The sequence below is a fragment of the Agelaius tricolor genome, unplaced genomic scaffold (genome assembly GCF_023055355.1).
Source record: "Agelaius tricolor isolate 1412-34295 unplaced genomic scaffold, bAgeTri1.0.p SCAF_3, whole genome shotgun sequence".
NCBI classification, from domain to species: Eukaryota; Metazoa; Chordata; class Aves; order Passeriformes; family Icteridae; genus Agelaius; species Agelaius tricolor.
The window spans coordinates 8,207,523-8,231,865 of NW_027269263.1; the positions used below are offsets into that span (position 1 = coordinate 8,207,523).

General features: G+C 43.1%; 2 protein-coding genes across 2 annotated transcripts in view; both read left to right on the forward strand.

Annotated features, from left to right (window-relative positions):
* Positions 1–18,362, forward strand: part of PAH (phenylalanine hydroxylase) — a 35,725-nt gene extending 17,363 nt beyond the window's left edge. Inside the window, exons 4-13 of the mRNA XM_071422351.1 lie at positions 2,882–2,970; positions 5,143–5,210; positions 7,549–7,745; positions 8,620–8,755; positions 10,302–10,371; positions 11,909–11,965; positions 12,973–13,068; positions 13,371–13,504; positions 15,641–15,756; positions 16,324–18,362. Of these exons, the coding sequence (XP_071278452.1) occupies positions 2,882–2,970; positions 5,143–5,210; positions 7,549–7,745; positions 8,620–8,755; positions 10,302–10,371; positions 11,909–11,965; positions 12,973–13,068; positions 13,371–13,504; positions 15,641–15,756; positions 16,324–16,367 (1,007 nt within the window). The 3' untranslated portion in view covers positions 16,368–18,362. The remainder of the gene's footprint in view (positions 1–2,881; positions 2,971–5,142; positions 5,211–7,548; positions 7,746–8,619; positions 8,756–10,301; positions 10,372–11,908; positions 11,966–12,972; positions 13,069–13,370; positions 13,505–15,640; positions 15,757–16,323) is intronic.
* A 1,868-nt stretch (positions 18,363–20,230) lies between these two features.
* LOC139588634 (tyrosine 3-monooxygenase-like) overlaps positions 20,231–24,343 on the forward strand; it is a 29,071-nt gene continuing 24,958 nt past the window's right edge. The window contains exons 1-3 of the mRNA XM_071424253.1: positions 20,231–20,407; positions 21,302–21,476; positions 23,382–23,470. Of these exons, the coding sequence (XP_071280354.1) occupies positions 20,231–20,407; positions 21,302–21,476; positions 23,382–23,470 (441 nt within the window). The remainder of the gene's footprint in view (positions 20,408–21,301; positions 21,477–23,381; positions 23,471–24,343) is intronic.

Consider the following 24,343-nt stretch of genomic DNA (forward strand, 5'->3'; position numbering starts at 1 on the left):
GTCCAAGTGGAGGATTCTGCAGAAGTCCTCGCTGCCCCTGCTCTGCTGCCCCTCATACAAATGGCTTATTAGCATTCTGCTCAGCGTTTGACCCCACAGTAATTTGGTCACCACTTGGGTGTCCAGCACCATCCCCTAAATGCTGCTGTTTCACTTACAGACAAATCAATATTTATTACTGATCAGCCCACGTTTGCTCCTCAGACCTTCACAGAGGCCCAGTGTTGCAGGAGCTGGCCCTGGCAGTTCATTAATGGCTGTGCAGACAGACAGACAGCGAGTCTGGCTGCAGGAGGATGCTGCAAACAAAACATGGGATAGATTCAGCCAGGGGCTAATTTGATTTGATCTTTTGAATAGTTTCTGGGAGGGCTGGGGACAGTGCCCTGGCACATCACATCCAGGCAGAAGACCCACCAGTAGCCTTTTTTCACCCTGGCCCTTGATGTGAGGGCTGTATGGACTTGATCCACTGTTTGCCCCAAAACTGTGCTCAGAGTCTTTGATTCTTGTTTCCATGAGAGCTGAGAAAGCTCAGCACTTTCCAGGACCCAACTTAACAGCTTATGCTGGTGCAAGCAGCACTAAGTCTCCTTGGGATTTCCTTTCCACAGCCTGCCATGTCCATCCAGCTCTGTAAGCTCAGAACTGCTCTCATTTAGCCACTGCTGGTGTTTGGGTAGGCAGGACTTGGTGCCAGGAAGATAAGTTACTTCTCCTTTTTAGGGAAAAATCTAATCACCCATCTCCACACCCAGGACTGACACCACATTAGCCTGGAGTCAGTTTTTCCTAGAGTCTTTAATGAGGTGTCCACCAAGTACTAATGCAATCTTGAGAATAGGATATTTAATGAAGGTAAGTCTGTATGGAAGGTAACTCTGTATGGAAGGTAAGTCAGCAGTGGCTCAAACCCTGCCCAGTGAGATCTTTTTGATTCAGTCCAGCAAAGCCCTATAGAAGTCACTGCCAAAATCCAGCGCAGACTTCAGCCCCCACCAATTTTTCCAGACAGTTTGGACCCTCCAGGTCATGGTGCATCCCTGAGAAGAGTGGTTTTCTCTCTAACACTGAGAAATGCTTTGTTGTGGGGATCCCAGACAGCCTTTTTTCCCCAGTGCCGAACACAAAACCATTTAGCAGTGTGCCTCACCCCAGGCTGGTAGTGGGGAGTCTGAAGCACAAAACAGTGAAGCAATTCCCCACCACCACACAAAGCTCAGTGATACAGCCAGGAGACACCCAGACAGAAAATGGGTGTAAGGAGTGACTCTCTCTATAGATCAAACACACCTTTTTCTACTCCCCCCTGCGACTAGTTTAAGTGAGGGAGTTGGGGGTGCAGGAAACTTTGACAGCGAGGGGAGAGAGTGTTTCTGGAGCAACTAGGATAGCCAGCGATGCATCCAGCAGCACAGAAACCCATCTGGGGACCTTCCTGGGTCTGCTGCTGCCATCTAGTGACTCGCTCAGGTCTGGCTTTTAGGGCAAGGAGAAGCGTGCGCATCCTGGAGAGGGGCGGACCAAATCCCCCTCCTGCCGGGCGGGGGAAAGGGAGGCACTGCCGGGGTACCGCTGAGCGGGTCGTGCATCCCGGGATGCTCAGGCATCCCAGCATCTTCCTGGCAAACAAATGTGCAGGCTCGCAGCACGGAGCCAGGCTCGGATGGGACAGAATCCGGGGTGTGGGCATGCTCTCTCTCTGCCTGGAGCCCCAAATCGAGCCCTGTAAAGCTGCTGCTGCTCCAGCGCCTCTGTGCAGGTGCCTCGCAGAAACCCGGTGCCACAAGAGTGCTGTGAGGCTCGGCACAAAGCTGAATAGTCCTGGAGACAGAGATCCTCTTATCCTGCAGGTGGTCCATCAGGTCTGGGATGAGCCCCATCACCAGGGCACTGCAGGGAACTCATTCAGCAGCTGCTGGCCCAGGATCAGGTTCACTTGGCACAGCCCCCAAAATAAGATGGGGAGGTATGGCCGGGCAGCAGAGCTCCCAGCTGAGCAGAGAGCCACAGAGGGGAATCAGCTGTTTTCCAAGCACTGGCTGAGCAAGCAACATCTATTTGCACAAGAAGGTCTCTCGAGGAATTGCAACCTTTTTACTGAAGGAAGCTGCCCCTGTTCAGTCCCCTGTATTGAATTGCCATGAAGAAGCTTGACTTACCCTCTTTTTATCTCAACACATCACATCTGGAAATCCCTGTGATTCTTCATTGTCCTTCACCTTATGTCCTTCTGTAACGAGGGGGTCACATGGGCATTACACTCTCTGGTCCCTTCTCACATGGCTGTGCCTGGGACAGTGTGTATAGCATATGAGTTACAAGGCAAGAGAGAACCAGACCAAGAAATTTAATCAAGTTAATGCATAATTGTGTAATGACTGCAGTGATACAGTGCTAGTCTGAGGTATTAGGATGCCATTTGTCATTTTGTTTCAGAATTCTCGCTCAAGTGGGTCACCAAGTAGGTCTTAGGAAGAGTATTTCAGGCAGCCCAAAAATTATTTATCCTTGTTGTGGAGTTTCTTGTGATTCCTTTGAAGGGGATGATTCTGGCTTATTGTGAAAAGTTTTTGCATTTTGATAAGCCAAGACACCAGAAGTAATATACAGAAAATCATAAACATTACAAACCAGCTCTGCACCAAGGTTGAGATGCTCTTGATGTTCTGTACTCTTCCAACAGTGTGAAACAATCAAACCAAGCAAGTTGTCTTGAATTTCTGTTCTTGTTTCCTACTATGGGGAAAAGGATTGAAAGAATTTAGCCCCTTGCCTATGTTTCTTTATATATATGATGAAAAGATGAAAATGTCAGAAGGCAGCTAAAAAGCAAGTAACAAAGAAGGATACCAGTCTCTATTTCTTTTCTGTTTTACAGTACCATGGTTCCCAAGAAGTATCCAGGAGCTGGACAGGTTTGCCAATCAGATCCTAAGCTATGGAGCAGAATTGGATGCTGATCATCCTGTAAGAATTTTTTTTAGCAATTTCTCTAGTTACTGGCACTGATGTTTCTCTCATTTAAATTTGCTCTTTTTTAGTACAGATCTAGTAGACTAAATTTCACATGGTGTAAGACAAGAAGGCTACTACATTTCTAGGGTTACAATCAGCCCAATCCCTGGCTGTGGAGTAAATCAAACCAAAAGTTGCTATAATTGAGGAAATGCCATGAGGTCTTAAAATTGTAGTGGTTTTCAGAGCACAGGGCCACCACAAGGACACATCCAATCTTCCCAGGAGGCTCTGATGTAGTGATTCCAGGCTCACTTTGTATATCACTAACAAGAAAAAGAAGCAACATGGCATAGCCCAGAGAAAGAAAGACTTTTTTGATTCTTGATTACATACACATGATTTAGCTCAGTGTATTGTTATGTGGACTCTAAATCTGACATGGTACTTTTATGGTGAGACATGACAGAAGAAAATGGTTTTGGTTCAAAAACTTTATGGTTTAAATGGTAGCATCAGAAAGTTTTGTTCATTGACTTAGCTGATAAAAAAAATTGGTTTGCGGTTTTTCAGTTTTGTTCAGATACAAGAATATTTTCTGCCTCTATTCCCTCTCCAAGCAAACAACAACTTACTTTCATTTGTCAAAACACACTGAGCTCCATGCAGTGCACCAGAAATTGCTGCTATTAGTTTAATTGAGATAGGGTGATTATAAATAAATTACATGCAGTGCACCAAAAATTGCTGCTATTAGTTTAATTGAGATGGGGTGATTAGTCATTCACTACCTATTGCTTAATTCAAGACGTGTTATGTACCATGCACAATGATTCATGATGTTCACTGTGGTCATATGAGAGGCAGAATGAAAGGAGGTACACTGAGCCAATGGCCCCCTTGTGTGTCATGTGGGAATAGACCAGGATTGTATTTGAAAAAAGAACCAAGGGAAAAAAAAAAAAAAAAAAAAAGAAAAATATATAAAAAGGAATGAAGTGTCTCTCCTCCAGTTCCTAGAATTAGTTAGTGAGCACTTGTGCCTTAAAAAAAGGTTCCAGCTGCTGGGGTAAATAGGTGACAGTCCATAGAGTGCAGAAAAAGAGAAATTAAAGAAGCCTGTGTTTTTAGGAAAGCGATGCATGGAATTTAATCACAATGACCTCCATGACAGGTTAGCCTTGGACAGTGCATTTTTTTGGCCATTGGCTACCCCTTTCTGATTCACACCCGTGAATTTACACTCCACTTCAGCTGCCTTCTGTACTTGGCTGTGTTTTGTGGCCCCTCAGTCCAGTTGTGCCATTGACCACTAGGAGATGCATTTATGGACTGCTGCAGTGCCCAGGGAACTGTTCTTATTTGCCCTGCAGAAGACAATCCTAGCTTGGAAGGAGGACGTTTCTGCACTCCAGGTGGTGAAGGCACTCCTGCTCCTGAGGATCTTTTAGTCTAAACAGCAGGCACACTGGGGTGGGAGAAGGGTTATCCCAGATGAAGATTTAGAGGTTTTATTTCTTATCCTTGGTTTTATTGCTAATTAGCTGCAAAGGTCAAGCTCCCAGCCACAAGGTCTATTAGACATTCTTTGTAGTCATTAATTGCCTTCAAATGGTTGAGTTTGTACTACAAATAGGGGGTTTTGGCATGCTAAGTGGCTACTGATCCTCCAGCAGTTTGAAAATGAGCACTTTTAAGTGTGGTTCATGCTGAAAATCTGCCTAAAAGGTCCGATTGAGTTGATGAATGTGTTTCTAATGTGTTTTGATTCTGCTTCTCTAGAGCAGCCTAGCTGTGCCAGGGACAGCAACAAGCTTCAAGGGAAACCAGAAGGAGGGCATGGTTATCTGAGTACTGATAATTCTGGGCTGCCCTTGCCAGGAGCACCTTGTTGTTGCTGTAAAGGAACAAGTTTCCCTATCTTGTAGGAAGTGGAAATGAGAAGAAGAAAGGGCTTGTGGGGCAGGGGTGGTGGGAGACTGTGGCTGCTCAGGAAGCAGCCGAGGAAGGAGCGCTGCTCTGGCTGAGTGGAGCCTGGCAGAGCAGAGGCAGCTTTCCCACCGACCTTGCTGCTCTTCTTGGATGCACCAGCCGTGCCTGAGGGGGCTCACTGGGAGGAAGGCTCTTCGCCTTTTGCCCTTACTGACCATTTTGCATGGACTGAGCATCACTGTTTCTCTGCAGGGCTTCAAAGATCCCGTGTACCGGGCCCGGAGGAAGGAGTTCGCGGATATTGCCTACAACTACAGACAGTGAGTACCCACAGCATGGAAGCAGAGCAAGCCCTCATCTCCTGCTCTCTCCTAGGCTGCTCACCCTGCTGCCTACCCCTGCTTTTCCACAAGCATCCTCCTGCTGTTGGCTTTTCTCTGCCACGTGTTTAAACCTTCCTGTTCATGCATTTATTTATCCCCAAATCGCAGCCAAACAAAGGTAAATTGTTCCAGGCACACGTTCAGAAGAGACATCATCTCCCTTCTCTCCCCACAACACCCCTCTTTCCCAGCTTTGTTGTCTAATTGAGCAGCAGACTGTTGCTGCTACAAAGACCTGAGCATTGAATAAATCTGGTATTCCCCATTAAACCAGGGCTGGGGGAGGAATGCCTATCATTAACATTAAAGCAGGATCTGCATACACTATTACAATAATGAATAACATATGGTTCTGATGCTAATCCAATGTCTGTTACCCTACTTTTATCATGTCTAATTCAGCTGCAATCAGCAATTTGGGCTTTCATTTCCCAAGAAAAATAAATTAATAGAGATGATAAATTCAGTTAGAGCTTATTTGATTGCTTTCAATGATCAGATCTGGAGGAGAAAAAATTCTGTTCCCAGAGACACTCGTGTATAGATCAGTACTACTGGACTTGATTCTTCCTGGGACTGGTAAAAACTGTGTTTGCAAAGAAAAAATAACATATATTGTAAATTTTTGGGCTACAATTTACACAGGATCAAAATAAAGCCCTTGAGCCAAAGAGCTAATAAAGTAATCACAAAAGGAGAGACAAAATTGGACTGGTTGATGGAAAGTACAAAATGTCAGGTGAAAAAAGTCAGAAAGCCAGTTTATAGGTAGAAAATTTGGATAAGATTTTTGTGTCCAGGTGTGAACAGATCTAATGTCCATTCTTAGGTATCCCACAGAAGATACAGAGAAGTGGACAGGAGGAGAGGCACAACCAAAGTTATCAGGCTTCACTGAAAAGGAAAGGGTTCTTAAGTTGTGAAGGTGCTACACAGCTGCAAGAGTGAGATGGGTCAGTGATTGCTTGCCTTGTATTCTTCCTAACATTAATTTAATCCTCTTCTGTATCCCTTCTTTTACATCTGTTCTGTCCTCTTTCTTTGTGCTGTTTGCCCCTACTTTGCCTTTGCTTTTTTGCCTCCTCTCATGATAGATTAACCCATTGTTTTTGTTGAATGCCCAATTTCCCTGACTTCTCTTTTCTTTGCTTTTACCTTCCCTCCTTGCTCTGCCTTACTTTGCTTCTGGCCCCATTGATCCCTAGAATTTTTTTTTAATTGAAATTTGAAAGGTTTTAAAGCCACAGCTTCCCCCAGTAGTCCTGGAAGGTGGTTGAGGATTATTTAGGAGTGCTATAGGAACAAAAATCACCCAGCAATCCTCATAATCAACATGATGTTTAAAGCTCCACAGATCAAGGAGAGCTGATACAGAGAGATAGAAGGTGATGGTTCTCCAGAGGAGCTGCCCTGAGGCTCAAGGAAAAAAAAAAAAAAAAAGGGGGAGATGGTGGGGTGTCATCAAGAGTTTAACAATGGGTCTCTGGGGTTTGGAAAGCTTCAGCATTGTTCCAGCAGTGTTGTTAAACCTATTAAGTTACTTAAACCCCTTTGATTATTTCAAAGCTGCTGGATTCACCTATGGCCTTAACATTATTGCTAAGGAATTGGTTATTCACAGGAGGCCAAACTGCATTGCATGTGATGTATAACTCCAGTTAGCTTCAACATGAGCTAAGCACGTGGAGGCCTGAGGGTGGGATTTAACTCATAATTGCTCCTTACAATTATAAAAAGTCAAACTGGCTGGAGTCTGCATCTGTTGCAGTACAAAGCACAGATCAGAATTTCTCTGCCACTGCAACAGAGTTTTATAGAGCTGATGGTTTCATGTTTTTACGAAAACCATCCAATGTAATGCTTCACTAGAGCAAGAAGTAAAACAGCTCCTTCATATCAAGAAAGAAAAAAACAAATTGAAACCAACATCAAGCAAGTATTTTTAGAAGAACACCTTTAAAAGACAAATAAGCACTGATTTATTTCTAACACAATAATGCAAGGAGCTGTCTAGAGGCCATTATCTTAGCCCAGGTCAGTAGAGTCCTTTCCAGACACTGCCTAGGGGCAAGTGAGGTTCCTTTTCACTTGCATATCAGCCCAAAAGCAGCTCCTCTCCTGCACCAGCAGCTCCTGGCCAGTCCTAGTAAAGCTGCAACATGAAGCAGAATAAGAAAACTGTTTTGAAAATGGCAAGTGGGAAAGGACAAAGAGCATGTTGATGGCATAGGACATTTTCTGTGGCTGTTATTGAGGACATCCATTTTCTTTCTAGTGGCCAACCTATTCCTCGTGTCACCTATACGGAAGAAGAAAAGAAAACTTGGGGCACTGTCTTCAGGGAGCTGAAGAGTCTGTATCCAACTCATGCTTGCTATGAACACAACCACGTGTTCCCACTGCTGGAGAAGTACTGTGGCTACAGGGAGGACAATATTCCCCAGCTTGAAGATATTTCAAATTTCTTGCAGAGTAAGTTTGAAGCCCCTAAAAGAACAAAATGAAATGCAAGACCTCAGCTATCAGTGGGGGTGGTGCTTCCAGAGAAGGAAAAACAATCCCTGATATTTCAAATGTTCCCTAAGATATTTGGGCACATCGCTTAGCCGGTGTCCCAGGTCTAACGCTTCTGGGGATACAATGGGACAAATGCTCAGATACTGTGCTAGTTGTATTTCTGGGCAGAAAATTGCCTGCAATTGAACTCTATTTAATATAAGGATGTGAGAAACAACTGCTCACTATGAAAATTTAAAAAGGTTTATTAAACCTTAACAAAAACACAACAAAGGACTGCATAAGGAAAAAGTTGCAGAGCTGGGAACTGCTCGTGTGCATAACATATGGCTGGTTCATCTTCAAGATGGATGCTCAGTCTTTTATACCCCTGGGGGTTGCATCCCAAAGTCTGTCAGTCAGCTCTTCTTTGCCATTTATCAGTGGAGATGCTTGCAAGTGGATTGGAGGTCAGGTGTTGCCGTGCTGCCCCCCTAAGCACCCCCAAGCTTTTCCATTCCCCACTGCCCCATGCCAGGGACACCTGTGCAGCCTCTTTGTACCTGTCCCAGACAGCCCAGGCTGTCTGATGGCTGGGGGGAAAGGGAACTGTGGGGAGAACAGAGGACATCTAAACTGCAATAACATAACTAAAGCTTTTCTTAATAGTCACACAATAGTGATCTTTTAACTGTGAGAGCCAATCATCTCATTTTCCATCTATAACAAGGAGATTAAAGAAAAAACCAAAACAACAGCCATCAACAATCTTTTCCCTCTCTAAGGAGTCTGGATGGGGATAAATCAAACACACAGCTGTTTTTAAGGTGCTGTCTGTCTGTCCCTTCAGGCTGCACTGGGTTTCGGCTGCGTCCCGTGGCAGGCTTGCTCTCCTCTCGGGATTTCCTGGCCGGACTGGCGTTCCGCGTGTTCCACTCCACGCAGTACATCCGCCACGCCTCCAAGCCCATGTACACCCCGGAGCCGTGAGTACCCTGCCACACAGAGGTTGTCAAGCTGCAGCACACCACCAGCAGGCTCAGACCAGCTGGGAATAACTGCCTGGGGCTCCTGGGAACAGGGCTAAGGGAGAGCAGCCAAGGGACTGCTCTCTTCTGGGAATGTTTATGGAGCCTTTCTAGTGTGTTTAACAGTCTGCATCCACTTCTGCAAGTTGAGAGAGTTTTGCTTGTGTGGTGGCTGGGATGCAAGAGAGCAGTGTACAAGGGCACTTAACTATTAGCACCCAAGTAGTGCAGCAAGGACATAACCTGCTGCAAGCAAGCTTCTGGCAGTAAGACAGGAGAAGCCCAGACTCCTCAGAAGCCCAGAACCCATATTTTTTTAATTTTGGAGTGTTTCTCTCTCTCCCTATCTGTTGGGGAAGATGAAACAGGAAAGCCGTATAAATATGATTGTCTGGCAAAAGATTTTGAGACTATGGAAACTATAAGTGAGATTGAAATGAAAGCAAGCTTTGAGATACCTTAGTTACTGAACAACTGGAAAACAATGGTGTGGCTGGACTGAAGGTAATCCCCTTTTGATGAAACAATACCCTCTGCTTGCAGACAGGTCCAAGGGTCAGAGCAGACCCTAGTAGCTTGGCAGAAGGGTTCCAAAGAGTAGTTTTTAGGGTTTAAAATGTAACACAGTGTGGTGATGTAGTGATTCTTATAGGCTGTATGTAAATGCTATAGCATTTGTATATTGTACTAGATTAGTTAGTGAGAAGCAGAATATTCAACACAGAAGATTTATTGTATTGTAACGGGTACCTCACTCTCTTACCCTTTTGCTCTCTCACCCTTTTTACTCTCTTACCTTTTTTACTTCCTTACCCTCTTACTCTCTTACCCTCTCATCCTCTCTACCCCTCTCTTCTCTCAGGCCTGCTCTGAGCTGTGCCTGGCAGCTCCCAGCAGGGCTCTGGCACCCAGGCCCTTTGCAATAAACCCCAAGTTCCACGACCTGGCTGCAGAGATCTCTCATCTCCATCCGTCCCGACCGTCCTACCCCCAATGCTCCTACACCTATCCACTGTCCTTTTCCACTTGCCATTTTAAAAACAGATTTCTTATTCTGTTTCATGTTGTTGCAATTCTTGGTTTTTTTGCTTCCTACTTTCCACCAGCTCTTTTTCCTTTCTTTTATCTTTTTTTGATTATTCTGATTTTCTTTCCTGCTTTTGTTTACCCCATTGTCAGGCTGAAATGTCTTTTTTCTTCCTTTATTTCTTTTTTGGACATGTTATCCCCTTCCCCTTTCCATCTCACCAAATAACTTCTCTGTATTTGAAAAATCTAACAGTCCCTGCTGCTGAAGGATGTATGATGTAAAAGCACAGAAAACCCTGGGGTTTGCAAGCATTTCCACCACAAGAATAATTTCAGAGCAAAATGTTTTCCTATGAATGATATCTGCTGGTAGGAGCAAATGCACTGTGCTCTCAACTGTGTGCTGGCTCTAGGGCATTCTTCCAGCTGGACTTTTCCTGAATCACAGTTATTCAGATGTCATGTTTTCCTGCAGTGATATTTGTCATGAGCTGCTAGGACACGTGCCTCTCTTTGCTGATCCCAGTTTTGCTCAGTTTTCCCAGGTAAGTTAATCAGTGGTTATATTATGTATATAATCAAACACACAGTAATTCAGAGGATGATCCAAGAGCTGTGAAGGGTGGTGCAGATTCACTTTTAAGCATACTGTGTAAGAGTGCCTGAGGTGGTTTATTTATTGCTTGAAATCTGGACACAGTTCACGTAGGTGAAAACATAAAGTCCAACTCCAAACATGATCTTGTGTGAGTCGCTTTTTGACAGACCCTGTGAAGCCATAATTTTAACACCTTCCTGCAGATGTTGATCCTTCTGAGTGAAGTCACATAGCTCATGAGTCAGATGGATTATTACCTCATGGTGACATTCAAATGTTAGGGAAAATGGAGATTTTGTTTTGTTTTCTATTGAAGTGGCATTGGAGGTTGGCTGAAGTGTGGAACTGTCTCAGCTGTAAGCATGGGAGAAGGCTGGAGAGGAGATTTCTTTTTGGGAGTGTTAATGTCTCTGGAAAATAAGCCAAACCTTAGTGAAGCAGTAAACTTTTGGCTGCATCCTACCAGAAAACATGGAAATACACAAAGAGAGAAAGGCATAAAGAGAGAGAGAAAGAGAGAAGGAGGGAGGGAGGGAGGGAGGGAGGAAGGAAGGAAGGAAGGAAGGAAGGAAGGAAGGAAGGAAGGAAGGAAGGAAGGAAGGAAGGAAGGAAGGAAGGAAGGAAGGGAAAAGGAAGGAAAGAACTAAATGGAAAGAAAAAAGGAAGAAAAGGAAAAAAGGGAGGGAGGAAGGCAGGAAGGTTTGATGTAACATCTCAAAAGACAAAAGTCAGTTTGATCTTGGTTAGTAAGTTTTCAGTATTGCCTTTAGGCTTTGCCCTTTCCAAGAAGTGCTGTTTCCTCCCAGATAAGCCCTGTACCTTGGCTTACTAGGATTTGACATGGTGATAAACTGCTCTAATGCCTTTGCTGTGTGTGGGGAGAGCCCTCTGAGTTCTGTACTATGCAGTCCTCACTAGAGCAAATCAAGGAAGGAACCTGGCTATATGTAGTCTCATGGGTCTGTCTTTTGAATCCAACTATTGCATGCCTCCTGGAAAAATCTCCATTAGCTCCCAAGGCATGAATAAGCTCTTTCAAATCATGCCCTGTCATTCAGAAAAAATAGCTCATTGAAGGCTCCAGGAAAACTCCTTTAATCAGGACCCATCAAAACAAAGAGAAATATATAAGGTGTGTAGGTGTGATTGATTTACCTCCATTTGTCCCTATCATTCTCTCAGATGTTCATTGTAGACTTGATCAAAAGCCTGTCAAAGCAAGAGGAAAATTTTATTTGACCTCAATGGGCTTTGTACCCGGCACAAAGGATCATGCCTTGTAAATGACATTTGGACAAGACCCTTTGTTCATTTTTGGAGAGATTTCTGGTTTAAAATTGATCTTGCATGATAGGAACATGTCCTGTAAACATTTGTGTGTGGTAGTAAGCAATGGTAACATTTAAAATGTGAGCAATTACATAAGATGGGCAGGAAGAATGTTTGCAATAAACAGCTTGAAGAATAATGGTTTATTGTTACAGGAAATTGGACTGGCATCTCTGGGAGCTCCAGATGATTTCATCGAGAAACTTGCTACGGTAATTTAATAAATGAGGGCTCAATTTTCCAAAGCTCCCTGTGCTTTCTTAATTCTGCTGCCACTGAAGTCACTGATAGAACTCCCATAGAGCTGAATGGGATCAGAGTGAAGACCATGATTGGAAAACCCTACCCTGAAACAGTTGCACTAAAGGAAAATAGCTTTGGCACCCCTTATTCAAAGTGACAGTTGTGATTAAACACAGAAGCCCAAATGAGATTTCCTCCAGCACAAACATATTGGGCAAGAAATGATTGTATGTTGCTACATCCCCACAGGAAATTTCAAGAGGCAGCTTCTGTAGCTATTTCACCTTCAAGCATCTCTTCCACTTTGCCAGGCAGGCACTATCCTCTGTAGTGAATACAGAGCACCTGGATAGCTGCTCTGAGACTACTGAGACCCAGAGCTGCAAACTTTGAATAAAACTGGGGGTATTGCTCTGAGAGTAGTGCCCCCAGTGCCAAATGGGGAGCACCTGGGCAAAGAATTCCACCAGCTTTGACATTTCTGATAGATGGGGTAGTTTTTTCTGAGCCAGGGCAGGTATCCCTTCAAAAGGACAGACCCAGGAGTCAAATTAGGCCACTCACCACCTTCCTTCCCTATTGCACCAACAAGCCTGATCAGGCCACTGGTGCAGTCTGATTCCCTGTGTGAAACAGGACTCAAACTTTTCTAAAATAAGGTTCAAACTTCCACTGGGTTGGCCAGCCAAAATAAAGCTTTATTGCTATAATTTCATTGCTCCTGCTGACAAAGATAAGCACAGTAAAACACAGCTTTGTTTGTCATGGAACTGAACTGATTCTCAGGCACAGAGAATCTAGTACTGTGCTTCTCCTAGGAGAAGAATTTCAGTCTGAAGAGACATTTATTGCATTTATACACTTGAATTTGACACACAACAACATCTTACATAGAAATGAAAACTCTAAATGTACTCAAATAAATGGTGTACTTTTTATCTAGTAGTAATAAGTTTCTGTCTCATTTTCTTTCCAGGTTTATTGGTTTACAGTTGAGTTTGGACTTTGTAAGGAAGGAGATTCCCTCAAAGCATATGGGGCAGGGCTGCTGTCTTCATTTGGGGAGCTGCAGGTGTGTTCTAGAAAATATTTCAAATATGTTTATAATTGTTCGAATTTGTTTTCTGAATATCTTTGGGTCTTTCTTTGGTTTTACTTCATACTTTGTGGGTAGAAGTAGGATGAAATGTAGAGCTCTGATAAATGTGTAGGTGTATGGATACACAGGGAACTCACGCCTCCTTCTTTCCCAGTAAGTGAAATTATCACTGTATCCCACAGGAGAAACTCTTCCCTGTCAGAAATTGCTCTTGATTTCTTTCACAGCATGTTCAAGCACTCTTACACTGAAGTTAATATCTTTTTTGTTCATAGTATTGTTTATCAGATAAGCCTGAGATTCGGCCTCTTGTCCTGGAGAAGACTTCTGTGCAGGAGTACTGTGTTACTGAGTTCCAGCCTATCTACTATGTTGCTGAAAGTTTTAAAGATGCCAAAGAAAAGCTAAGGTACTCCAGTCATTCCAGAGAAGAACTCACTCTTGTCTGCTGCAAATACAGTGGATCTCATTGCCATAACGGGTCTTGGGTTGACAGTCATGTTTTGAGAGGCATTAAAAAAATCTGTGCAATGATTCATGATAATAAACATTTTATATCCTCGGAATCTTGGGCAAAAATGAGTAGTAACAGGAATATACCTTATGCATGAAACCAAGAATTTGTGCTTAGTGTAACTAAGAGCTTCATCTGTCCAACCAAAATGCAACAAAAAAAGTTATTTGTTCAATTGCAGTGCTACTAACATTTAAAGTCAAATCCGGCTAATTAATGCAAACCAAGTAACTTTACCATTACTAGAATTAACAGTTCTTGTAAGAAAAATCTCATAGTATCCACTCCTTTTCCTCTGAAGTTATGTCCAGGTTCAGTTCTGGTTCTTGGAACAGGAATGGCTCAGCCTGTGTTGGGGTTCAGCTTGGTTTTCACCTTGACAATATTTCTATTCCTGTTAAAACACCAATGCCCCACCGTGTTTCTGGGTGTTAGTCAAGCTATGGGGGCTCGCCTTGGTTCACAATCAACTTATTTCTCACTTGGAGATGCCACACACAGGCTTGTCTCAGACCTGCAGCCCCTTATCTTTCTACCACTCAAAGAGAAATGTTTCTGCATCCCAAGATATTCTGCTACCTCAGGCTCCCCAATTCTAAGCTTTTCCTAGCTCTTTGCCCTGCTGCTTCCTTAGTTGTCATAAATCTGCAGCTTTTCCTTGTGCCCTTTTCTCTGGAGAAATACCTGGGAAAGATGGTCTTCTCTTCTGGGCTGTGCTATTGATATCCTGCACACAGCTTCTGTCTTCTCTGTAGAGAAGCTCTGTATCCCTGAGTAGCAAGCTCCTTGAGGAAGTGGAAAATGCTGCAACAAAATAACTTGGAGCTTTTTTAATTTGCTTCAGTGACCAAATTGAAAAAAAGGGGTTACATTGAAATAGAAGTTCTGGGGTTTGGTCCAGTGTCTGTGTTAGAGGCTTGCACCTGGACAAGTGTGTTTGTGGCTAACAGAATACCTTTCTGAGAAATTATTCTGAGACTGACCTAAAAGATCTCAGCTTAAGGCATTCATCTTCTAATTGGGATCTTGCCTTCACCTGAGATTTAGGAAAGCCATCTTCTAAGGTGATCTCTCCTCTTAGATAAACTAGACCAATTCATCATAACCAACATAATATTTTTTCACTGCCACACCTTGTGGCCTGTTCATACTGAGTCCTGCTTGAGACAATGTCCTTAATAAGGTTTATAATAAGGTTTAAACTGAAGAAGCTCTGTGAGGGTGGCATCCAGCAAATTCCACTGTTTTGGGCGTATGGGATTTACCCTGCTGAGTCACAGTCTGTGTAGTGGGGCTCCATAATCAACTCCTTCGTGCTTCCCTTCCTCTTTCAGCAATAACTCCAGTAATACAAAGCAGATATATAAGCCAGTATCCTGCTGGGGTCTACAAGGAGCCTGGAACAATAGCTCTGACCGTCTCATCCCATTCAGAGCCCTTCTTTCCACAGTTCTGTGGTTATGCAAATTAATATTTTCCCAAGACACCAAAATCTTAATGCTTTTGACATGGGATTAACTATTTTGCAGAAGAGAATGCTGCTTCACTCTATTAAGTATCATCTAGCTCTTGAATTACCTGCAAACTACCAGGTAATTTAAGAGCTAGACAATGACAAAAGTTAGGTGCCTGCTTGCTCCTTGTCATACCAGGATGATGTAGAACCTTGACCTTAATTCCCCAGAAACTCAGACTTGGATTAGAATTCCTACCTTTTGCACTAATGAAAGGAAAATGAGGTTTTCAAGCTTGGCAGATCCCAGTTGCTACAAAGCTGGCCTATACCAGGAGCAGTGTTGCCATGCCAATAGCTTAGTTCTGTTCAGAAAAAAAACAGAGGTGATAAGGACAAATAGAGTTTCAAGTGTGTTGCAGAACCTTGTAGGTCCCAGATCAGTCAGTAGGAATTTCAGTTATTTCCTCCCATAGATTTTCTTATCCCCACAATCAGCAAAATGCACACACCAAGAAAAGAGTTAGTGAAATAAAAAAAAAATTAAACTGTACATTTGTTTATGTTTTTTCCCTCAGGAAATTTGCTCAAACAATCCCTCGTCCTTTCTCTGTTCGGTACAATCCCTACACACAGAGGATTGAAGTCTTGGACAATGCAAAGCAGCTGAAGAACTTAGCTGACACAATCAACAGTAAGGAACTGCACATTTGTTACCTTGAATTCCTCAAAACTTGGGTCAGAAATAGGAAGCACAAGGCAGATTCCATCTGGTTGCATTTTTTGCTCTGAGCCTATCCAAGATAAGGCAGCACATATCTCCTTTCTCATGAAAAAGTTACTTCCCAATTCTAGCCAAGCTTCAACAAGCATTTCCACTTGACTGTAACTTGCTAAATCTGAAAAACCCACTTTTGGGGGAGCTGGTAGGAAATGGCAGATGGCCTTGAGGTGGATCCTAGCTGTTTTCAGTAAGGAAGAGAAGGAGAAGCATGGCTTTGATCACATTTTACCCCTCACATTGGCTAGCCTGTTGAGAGCCAGCTCCTCTGATGCTGTGAGCCAGCTTTCTATGGCTGATGAAGGAAAAGGCATGACTCTTTAGACATAGCTCCAGTAAGACCCTAATAAATGTGTCCAGTTCAGCACTTCTGTGCTCACCTTATTCTGTAAGAGAATGGCTATAAAGGGAAAAAAACACACAGGAGTGTTAGAAATGGGCTAATTCTGGAATTAACAGCTCTGATTATTTCCTTTGCAGGTGAGATTGGGATCCTTTGCAATGCCCTCCAGAAGATCAAATGAAGATTTGCTGTAACTTGCTAGTGACTAGAAGCTGTCATGACCAAGTGCCAGTCTTGAACTAGCCTCAGTTTATTATCTTCCAGTGAACTGCATCAATAATTATTTTATATATCCTAATTATTAGAGATTAGCAGAGAAACAGATATCTATAGGTGACCCTTAACTCTCCTGGCCTTCAGACACCAATCCATTTTTTTCTCACTTATGTATAAAAATTACCTTATTCCTGGGAACCCGGGGCAAGTCTGCATATGTTTTGTGCCAAAGGTTAGCAGAAGGACATCTTCACCATGCAGAGCATAATCTGCTGCACCTGTGAGGTCTGGGGCCAGGGATGGGGTGTCAATGATGACCAGAGTGATGCACCTTGCCTTCTCTCACAGTCACTCTCCACTCAGTGCCTCCCAGTTGTCCAGGGTTCCCTTGGAGTCTGGAACTCTACACCTTTCAGGGTATGCAGGGAGATCTGTCAGAGTTCAAGGGGAGATTTCTCTTAACAGACAGACAAACAGTGGATGGCTGATGTGTGAAGGCTACATTTTTTGTGTGTGTGTCCTTCCCTGAGAGGTGTCTCTTAACTTTCTGGTCTCACAGCCTAGAAGGTGGGTACCAGCACCTTGGAAATGGAGAGAAAGTGCCTGTTACAATGCAGCTGAAGACCCAGAGTCCTCCAACTCCTAACTCACTGTGTCTGTGGCTAGAGTCCCCACCAAAGCCATGGAAGGCCTGGCTCAGCTGTGCCCCAGTCTAACTGCATTCAAACCCAAACACGTTTCAAGCCAGATCCATCCTAAGTAATGACACCTTTTTGTATCTCCACTGCCCATCTGAGCTTTAATCTCCTTTTTTTTCTTTTGGTGAAAGCAGTTTTATTTTTCCTGGAGTATATCTCAACTGTGTCAGCAAATGGAACCAAAGGTGGCTCCAGCTTAACTCAACTGCTGAGCATGGAGAGAGAAGAGTTTTGCTGTTCAGGAAGCTCTTTCTGTATTTATCCAATAAATTTCACTCAATCAGCTTTAAGTGCCCTCTTGGACTGGCCCACATTGTATAATTCTTGTAGCTCCCTGGTTGAAGGAGGGAACTCATCGTTGGAACATAGGAGCAGAATGGAGCAAAGCAAAGCTGAACTGCATTTCCAGCTTGAAGCAATTGTGCATCATGACACTAACATGGCTCAGGGGTCACATTTCTGTTAAAAGATTGAAAGATGGAGAGGGATTTGAAAGCCCACGAGTCTCATACCTGTGATAGTACTAATTTTGTATTTATAGTTTGAAAATCAATATGGCTTTAATGTAAGCATCATCCTTTAGGAAGATAGAAAATACAGTTCTTTTCATTATATATATGGTAGGTAATAACATTAATTTAAGGATACCAGCTGGAATCCTTTTCAATAGACATATATTTATGCAAAATGGTATCATTTTGATGCTTTGAAGTAACCTTTTTTATCTCAGTATCTTTTTATTCCTTTTTTTCTCATCACAATGTCTCTCTAGATCTTTCAATCCCACTTGACATGTATTTTCAGTGTGAAAGTAGCCCATATTTTTCTCTCTTAATATAATAGGACCCATGAGGTAACTGTATACTACAAAGAGGCAATTTCATCCCAAGGGTAAAGTCTTTCAAACTAATCCTCAGACAGCTTTCCAAGCTCCTCTGCTTCTGGCTTGAATGACAGCAGCAGTAGTTCTATAGTGATATTGAGAGCTCAGGATTCATGATTTTCTTTTATGTGCAAGTGGAATAGTTAGAGAATATTGATGCCACATGTCTGATTCTCTGTCCCTTAATGCAGGTTTAAATGAGCTATAGCTCCAGCCAAAGCATCATAGCATGGCTGCTCAGCAAGAGAGATGAGCAAAAATTAAATGTTCAGCATTTTAAAAGCAGAGGAAATGTATGGAAAGTAGATTTTCTTGCAGAACAAATAATCTTGTACCTAAGTACTTTAAATACTACAAATAAATCACATCTTAAATAGTACTCCTTAATGAGTGACTTCTTATTTCCATGCCTAAAGTTCCAGCTGTGTAGGAAATGCGTTTTGCATTATCAGACTGGGGTAAATCCTCCTTGTAAAGTAAGCATCCAAATCACCCAGAATTAAATACTCAGGTAGGAGGTAATGCCCATCTGAGGTGCTCCCTAGAACAGAAAAAGGCTCTCCTGGGCTGGTTGACTGTCACTCATCCAGCCAAGATTATGAGATTTCCTGATGTGTGCCATTACTTAGAAATGCACAACCAAGCCCAGCTTCCCCTACATCTGCATAGTCCAGAAGTCTTTGGGTGCTACTCTGACTAACCTACCCCAAGCTAATCTTTTAGGTAACCTTCCTCACTTCTATCCCCCTGTGATCACATTTCTTGGTGTCCTCATCCCCAGCTCTTTTTCAGGTGATCAAAGAAGCTTTTTGTGAGGTCCTTTCCTTCACAGTGACCTTGGCCCAGGTCAATGACTGTGATGGAGGGACACCAGTCTGCACTGGTGGACTCCTCTGGGTGTCCTAAGATGCCTACATCTGACAGCAGCCTTGGAGAAGGGACATTTTAGGCCCCAAAGAATGCAGAAATTGTTGAAAAAGGGATTAAGCACAGGAGCAGTCCACAGGAACACATTCTTTTTAAACCTCCCTCTGCTGCTTCAGACCATGCTGGCAGCTCTCAGAGAAGACATTTTGATGTTCAGATGTAACCATCTAAATTAACCTAAATAAACTAGAAATATTAATGCTACATCCATCTCAAATGAGTGGCCCTCTGCTCATACAGGATAAAGATACCTGAAATGGTACCAGATTTAAAAAAAGGCAGGTTGTGTGTCATGATCAGAAATGGCCTTCTCCTGTACCAAACCTTGCCACCACTGCTGCAAAGGGAGGCCAGAGGGGTGGTCTTATCTCTGGACCTGCAGGATGACCTTCACAGGGGCTCTGGCACACTGTACCTTGAGGTATGAAGATATGGGTGCTCATATCCAGAAATAATTCTTTTCATGTCAAGTGTAAGGGAAGGGAAGATGTGCCTGCCCTGTCAGGAGCAGAGCTAAATCCCCCTGGAACTTATCCTGCCACCCACAAGAAGGATGTGACCCTGGTCTTTTTGAGAGCCTATTTCACTGGAGATAAAATGGTGACAGAAACAAGTTCCAAGGGAGGAATGTAGCCTGGGGGCAGCACTCCACTCTTGGAGGGGTAGGATAGAATAGGTTCAGATCCTGTGGGTAGGAAAAGCTCAGAAACAGGCCATGGATTCTGACTCTGGCTGAGGTATCACTGGCACTCCCAGAACCGTGTCTGTGCAGAGGAGACAACACTCAGAATGGGCTATGATTTGGGAGAAGAGCCCATTGGTTCACTGGGGATGCAGGCAATACAGAGAGAGTCCCGGTGAGGTGAGACAGAGTGGGGATGAAGGGCAGTCTCGGACTCTGTGCAGGTCAGACCACACTGGGAGATGTAAATGGACCTCAGGCTAATTGATTGCCTCTCCACACAGCAACCCCTATCCAGGGCTGAACAGCTTGCAGACACCTTCAAACAGAGCAGGAGGACTGCACTTTGAAGTTCCCCCAGGGAGGAGGGCCATCTTGGCTCTTGCGCACATCCTATGCAGGCGGCTTCCCTTGATGTGTCTGGCACGGCCAACATAAATGTCCCTACACCCTACACACAGCAGCCAGCCTGTGTCCCTGCTCCTGGCAGCTCTGAGCTCACCACACACAGACACACTGCTTCTCCAGTCCCACCAATTCCCCTGGCCATTGCTCCCACACCCTCAGGCACTTTCCACTCAATATCTGGCTGTTGCAATCCACTCCCCTATCTCCCAATGAAGACTGATTTGGTGGGGATGTCAGGCCCAAAAGAAGAGGCCAACAAGGAGAAGGAGATGTGTGGCATACAGTCACTGAACAGCCAAGGCAGCCTGGACTCCAACAGGGAGGATGACAGAGCATCTCCCATCCTGACCCTCATGCTCTACAATGTGAGGAAGACTGAGCTCTCTAAGGCAGCCAAAGTCTTTGAGGTACAGACCTCAATATCTCCTTCCTTTGCTGAGCCCTCTCTTCTGTCTCTCCTGCCTTCATGTCTCACATCTCTCCCCCTCTGACCCTTCTCCTGCTCCCTGCCTGCCTTACACCTCATGCTGCCTTCCCCCTTTCCCCTTTCCCCTGTCCTGGTTTTGCTCCAGCTGCTCAGAGAGGTGGGCTGGTCTCATGGTGAAGAGGGAGAGGGCTCTGGAGGAGGGGAGCATCTGGGCACAGTCTTTCAGAAGAATCACCATTTCATGCAAAGGCTGTTTAGAGCAGATACCAATCAGTTGTTTCTTTCTAGCAGTTGTGGTGGCCAGCATTTCAAGCACTCAGACTGTGGGGATGTTAGAAGCCAGTGAATTTTCTCTGCATATTTGGCAGGAGATACAAAGACTATAAGAGCTGTGAACCACACAGGCATTATGTAGTCTGGACACTTGAAGTACCCCTACCAGGTGCTCACTCTTATCTGGGAAAATGAATAACTCTAAAGAAAACGATTGTGCTTGTTACTTATTTCTCACCATTATTTAATGATTATGGTGCTATTATACATCAATAGTATCTGCTTTCATTCTGGCAGGGTTTTAAGTTACCCAGCCACTCATTTCCTATTTCTGCACAGATGAAATTCTACAGTCAACAGTATCTCATCTTTCATCTCCTTCTTTCTCTCTCTCCCCAATGCTATAGTGTTTAATCTTTAGCTCTGTCTGTATTTTAGCTCTTTGTAAACCAGATGTTATTGGACTTCATTGCTTAACATGTACTTCTAGTTAATACCTCTTTTAGTCACCTTTTAAAGACATTGTAGAAATGTATCTAGATCTTACCTGGATTTTCAGTCTTTGGAGAAGCTTCATCATATGAACACTTGGCTCTTGCAGATGCTTGAAACTCAAATCTATCACTTGGAAACCCGTCGAGCCAACAAGCCCAAGAACTCTGTGGATGATCTTGACATTTTTGTTGAATGTGAAGTTCACAATGCTGATGTTGGTATCCTTGTCACCTCCTTAAAGAGAGTAGCAAAGGATGTGAAAATCAGCAGAGAAGACAAAGGTAAGAAATGTATGCATCTCTTAGTGCAGTTCTTTTGGAGTAACTTTTTTAGTTTTAGCTTCAGCTTCATAATAGTAATTCAATTTGTCTGGAAAGCCAGTGAGTGTGCATTCATTATTTGTCTCTGCATGGCTGCTTTCCATTGCCATTGGTGCAGAAAGGGAGGCACTTCATCATAGCCAGTGGAACTGAGGTGAGAAATGTTCCAGCAAAGAGGGAGATGGGAAGGATAGAACAGCAGAACAAAAAGCTGAGGAGAAACTAGAAACTCCTCAATGACAGGAAGATTTTGTGCTGAAAGCTGTGCAGAGAACTGATTGCTTCAAGACAAACACAGAGGCAGAGGGGTATTTTGCCTGTTTGCAGGCAGGAGTGGGTGAATACAGCTCTTAGAGACCTTTGGTACAATCCTGAGGATGACAGATGAAAAGGCTGAGGGTCCAGCTCAAGACTGAGCTCTCTGAGTACAGAATTGCCAGAATGGGGTTCCCCTCTCTTGACAAGGCCAGACAGATATTACCAGAGCACTTTTAACTTCCACAGTCCTGTTTGGGCACTTTTGGGTGTTGTTTGAAATTTTCTTTCAGGCTAACATGAGAGGCAGCCCTCATCAAGCTGCTCTCAGAATCCGTGGGCGGATGGAAAGGGCATCACTGTTATCAGGGAAACTGCAAAGCCAAAGAGGGTTTTGGAGCTGGAGAAGAATTTCTTTAGGATTTCCTTGAGATTTGAGAGGTTTCAGATGTGCCAGGACTTAGAACTACAATAAAAACTGTTAAAAGAGGGTGTGTTTATGTTTTTTTCTGTAGGCAAGATGTGTATGGGGGCACACTGGGGCAGCTGTGGTCAGGTACAGGTTTGGAGGGGACATGGCAATAGATGGCAGGAAAGGTGCCTTGCTTGCAGAACCACTGGTACAGCCAGAGACAGAGGCTCAGAAAAAAGTTCTGAGGTGCACATAGGGCATCTCTCAGACTGGTATTTCTTCCTACTTATCACAGAATTCATCGTAATGCATGAAAATGACATCATTTCCCCAACAGCCCTGGGTATTTTTAGATTTGTACTTCTCTAAACTGGATGTGATTGGATCTAAGATAATACAGCAAAAGTTAAATTTACCATTCAATAGAGAGATTTTGATGTCTTGTCCAGTATGAGATGAAGGTGACCCCAAACGGACCTTTCTGAGTTGTAACACAGAAAGTCTGATTACAGCATCAGTCTGACCTCAGAAAGCAATATCCACTTTATGGTTTTCCAGGAATTAATTTTTTAATTAATTTCTCATAAATGCTGGCATTTAAAATAAAATTATCACATTTTATTTTCATTTTAGTCGCTGGAAAACCTTCCCACTTCATGAGAAGGAAGCTGTTTGGAAATATAGCTAAAGAATAATGTTGCTGGAAAAAATAATGAGCCAGAAGGAAAAAAAACTTAAAAATTCTTCTTCACCTCTTTGGTTTCTAGAAATTTTATAAATATCACATTTTCTTTTTAAAATATTGTCTAACTTTTAAAGGTATGAAAATGTAAGGCTGCTTTTTAGACAAGATCAATATATATTCTTAAATCCAGAATTTAGAAATAAATCTGTTGTCCTACGTCAAACAAAAAACACATTTGATCTAAAAAATATTTTTGCCTTTAAAAAATTGTTTCTACTAATTAAAATTGAGAGATTATCACAGCAAGTTAATTTCAGATAATTTTTCATTCAATCTGCCAGTTTGGTCAGGAAGCAAGTCAACTACTAAATGTATGACAATTATGGTAACATATAGATATGAAAATTCTTAGATATTGATGAAAAGAAAACTTGTAATCTTCAGCACAGTTTTTATTTTTGCTCTAAAATTTATTTGATTCTCTCTCACTTAACTCTTTCTGCTCTCTCTCCAGTGCCCTGGTTCCCCAGAAAAATCCAAGATCTGGACAGGTGTCACCATCTGATCACTAAATATGACCCCAGCTTGGATCATGGTCATCCTGTAAGTTTAACATTACTGTAATTTCATCTTTAAAAGAGAAAAATCTCTGTAGGGAGATTGTTGTAAGGGAAACTTCAGGAGTAAAGAAATACTCATGAAAGACAAGAAAAAAAAAACCACAGGGGCAGATAAAAGCTTATCTTCAGTGGGATTAGGGGCTGCATGTGTCCCTGCAGGAATGGGCCACAAAAAGGGTTTTACTGTAGCATCTTTATGTGTGCCCTCTTAGCCACACCCTAAGCACAAACCCTAGGAGAGAGAAAGAAAAATGCACTGTAGAGTCCTGCTCTAGTGATGATAGTGAGGCAAATTACTGGGAACAAACAAAACAAACAAACAATCTAACACTTGCTTCTCATCAAAGTTTCCCAGCTTTAGTGCAGATGAGATGTGAGTTAGGTACAGACACAAAAGGGACCCCAAAAGGTCATTTGTCACTTGACAAGTCAGGTCACAGAAGCATTTTATTCTGTCAAGCATCACATGGAAGCAATCCATGGAAAGCACAAGAAGAAGAGATACTTTGCACTGAGAAATGTAGAGAAGATGTAGATGTGCGTCAACAGAATCTACAAGGAAGTTTTTGTCATTCCCTTCCCTACATGTGTGAATTCTATTTAGTCCCTTTCATTAACCTACACCAGGTTTTGTTGTGAGCTATGTACAGTCCTGTGTAATATGAAATGGACCTTTCCAAGTCTATAAGTCTACCTTCTATTTTTGAGAATCACTCATTCAACTACAATGCTCTAGGAGAGATTCATGTCCTCCTTGACCAGGACATCTTTAATTTTTCTTTATGTCTTTCTGGTACAAACAGTCCAAGTGTAATTTTCCTGAGCTAACTCTTAGGCTGTTTCTCATTAGATAAAT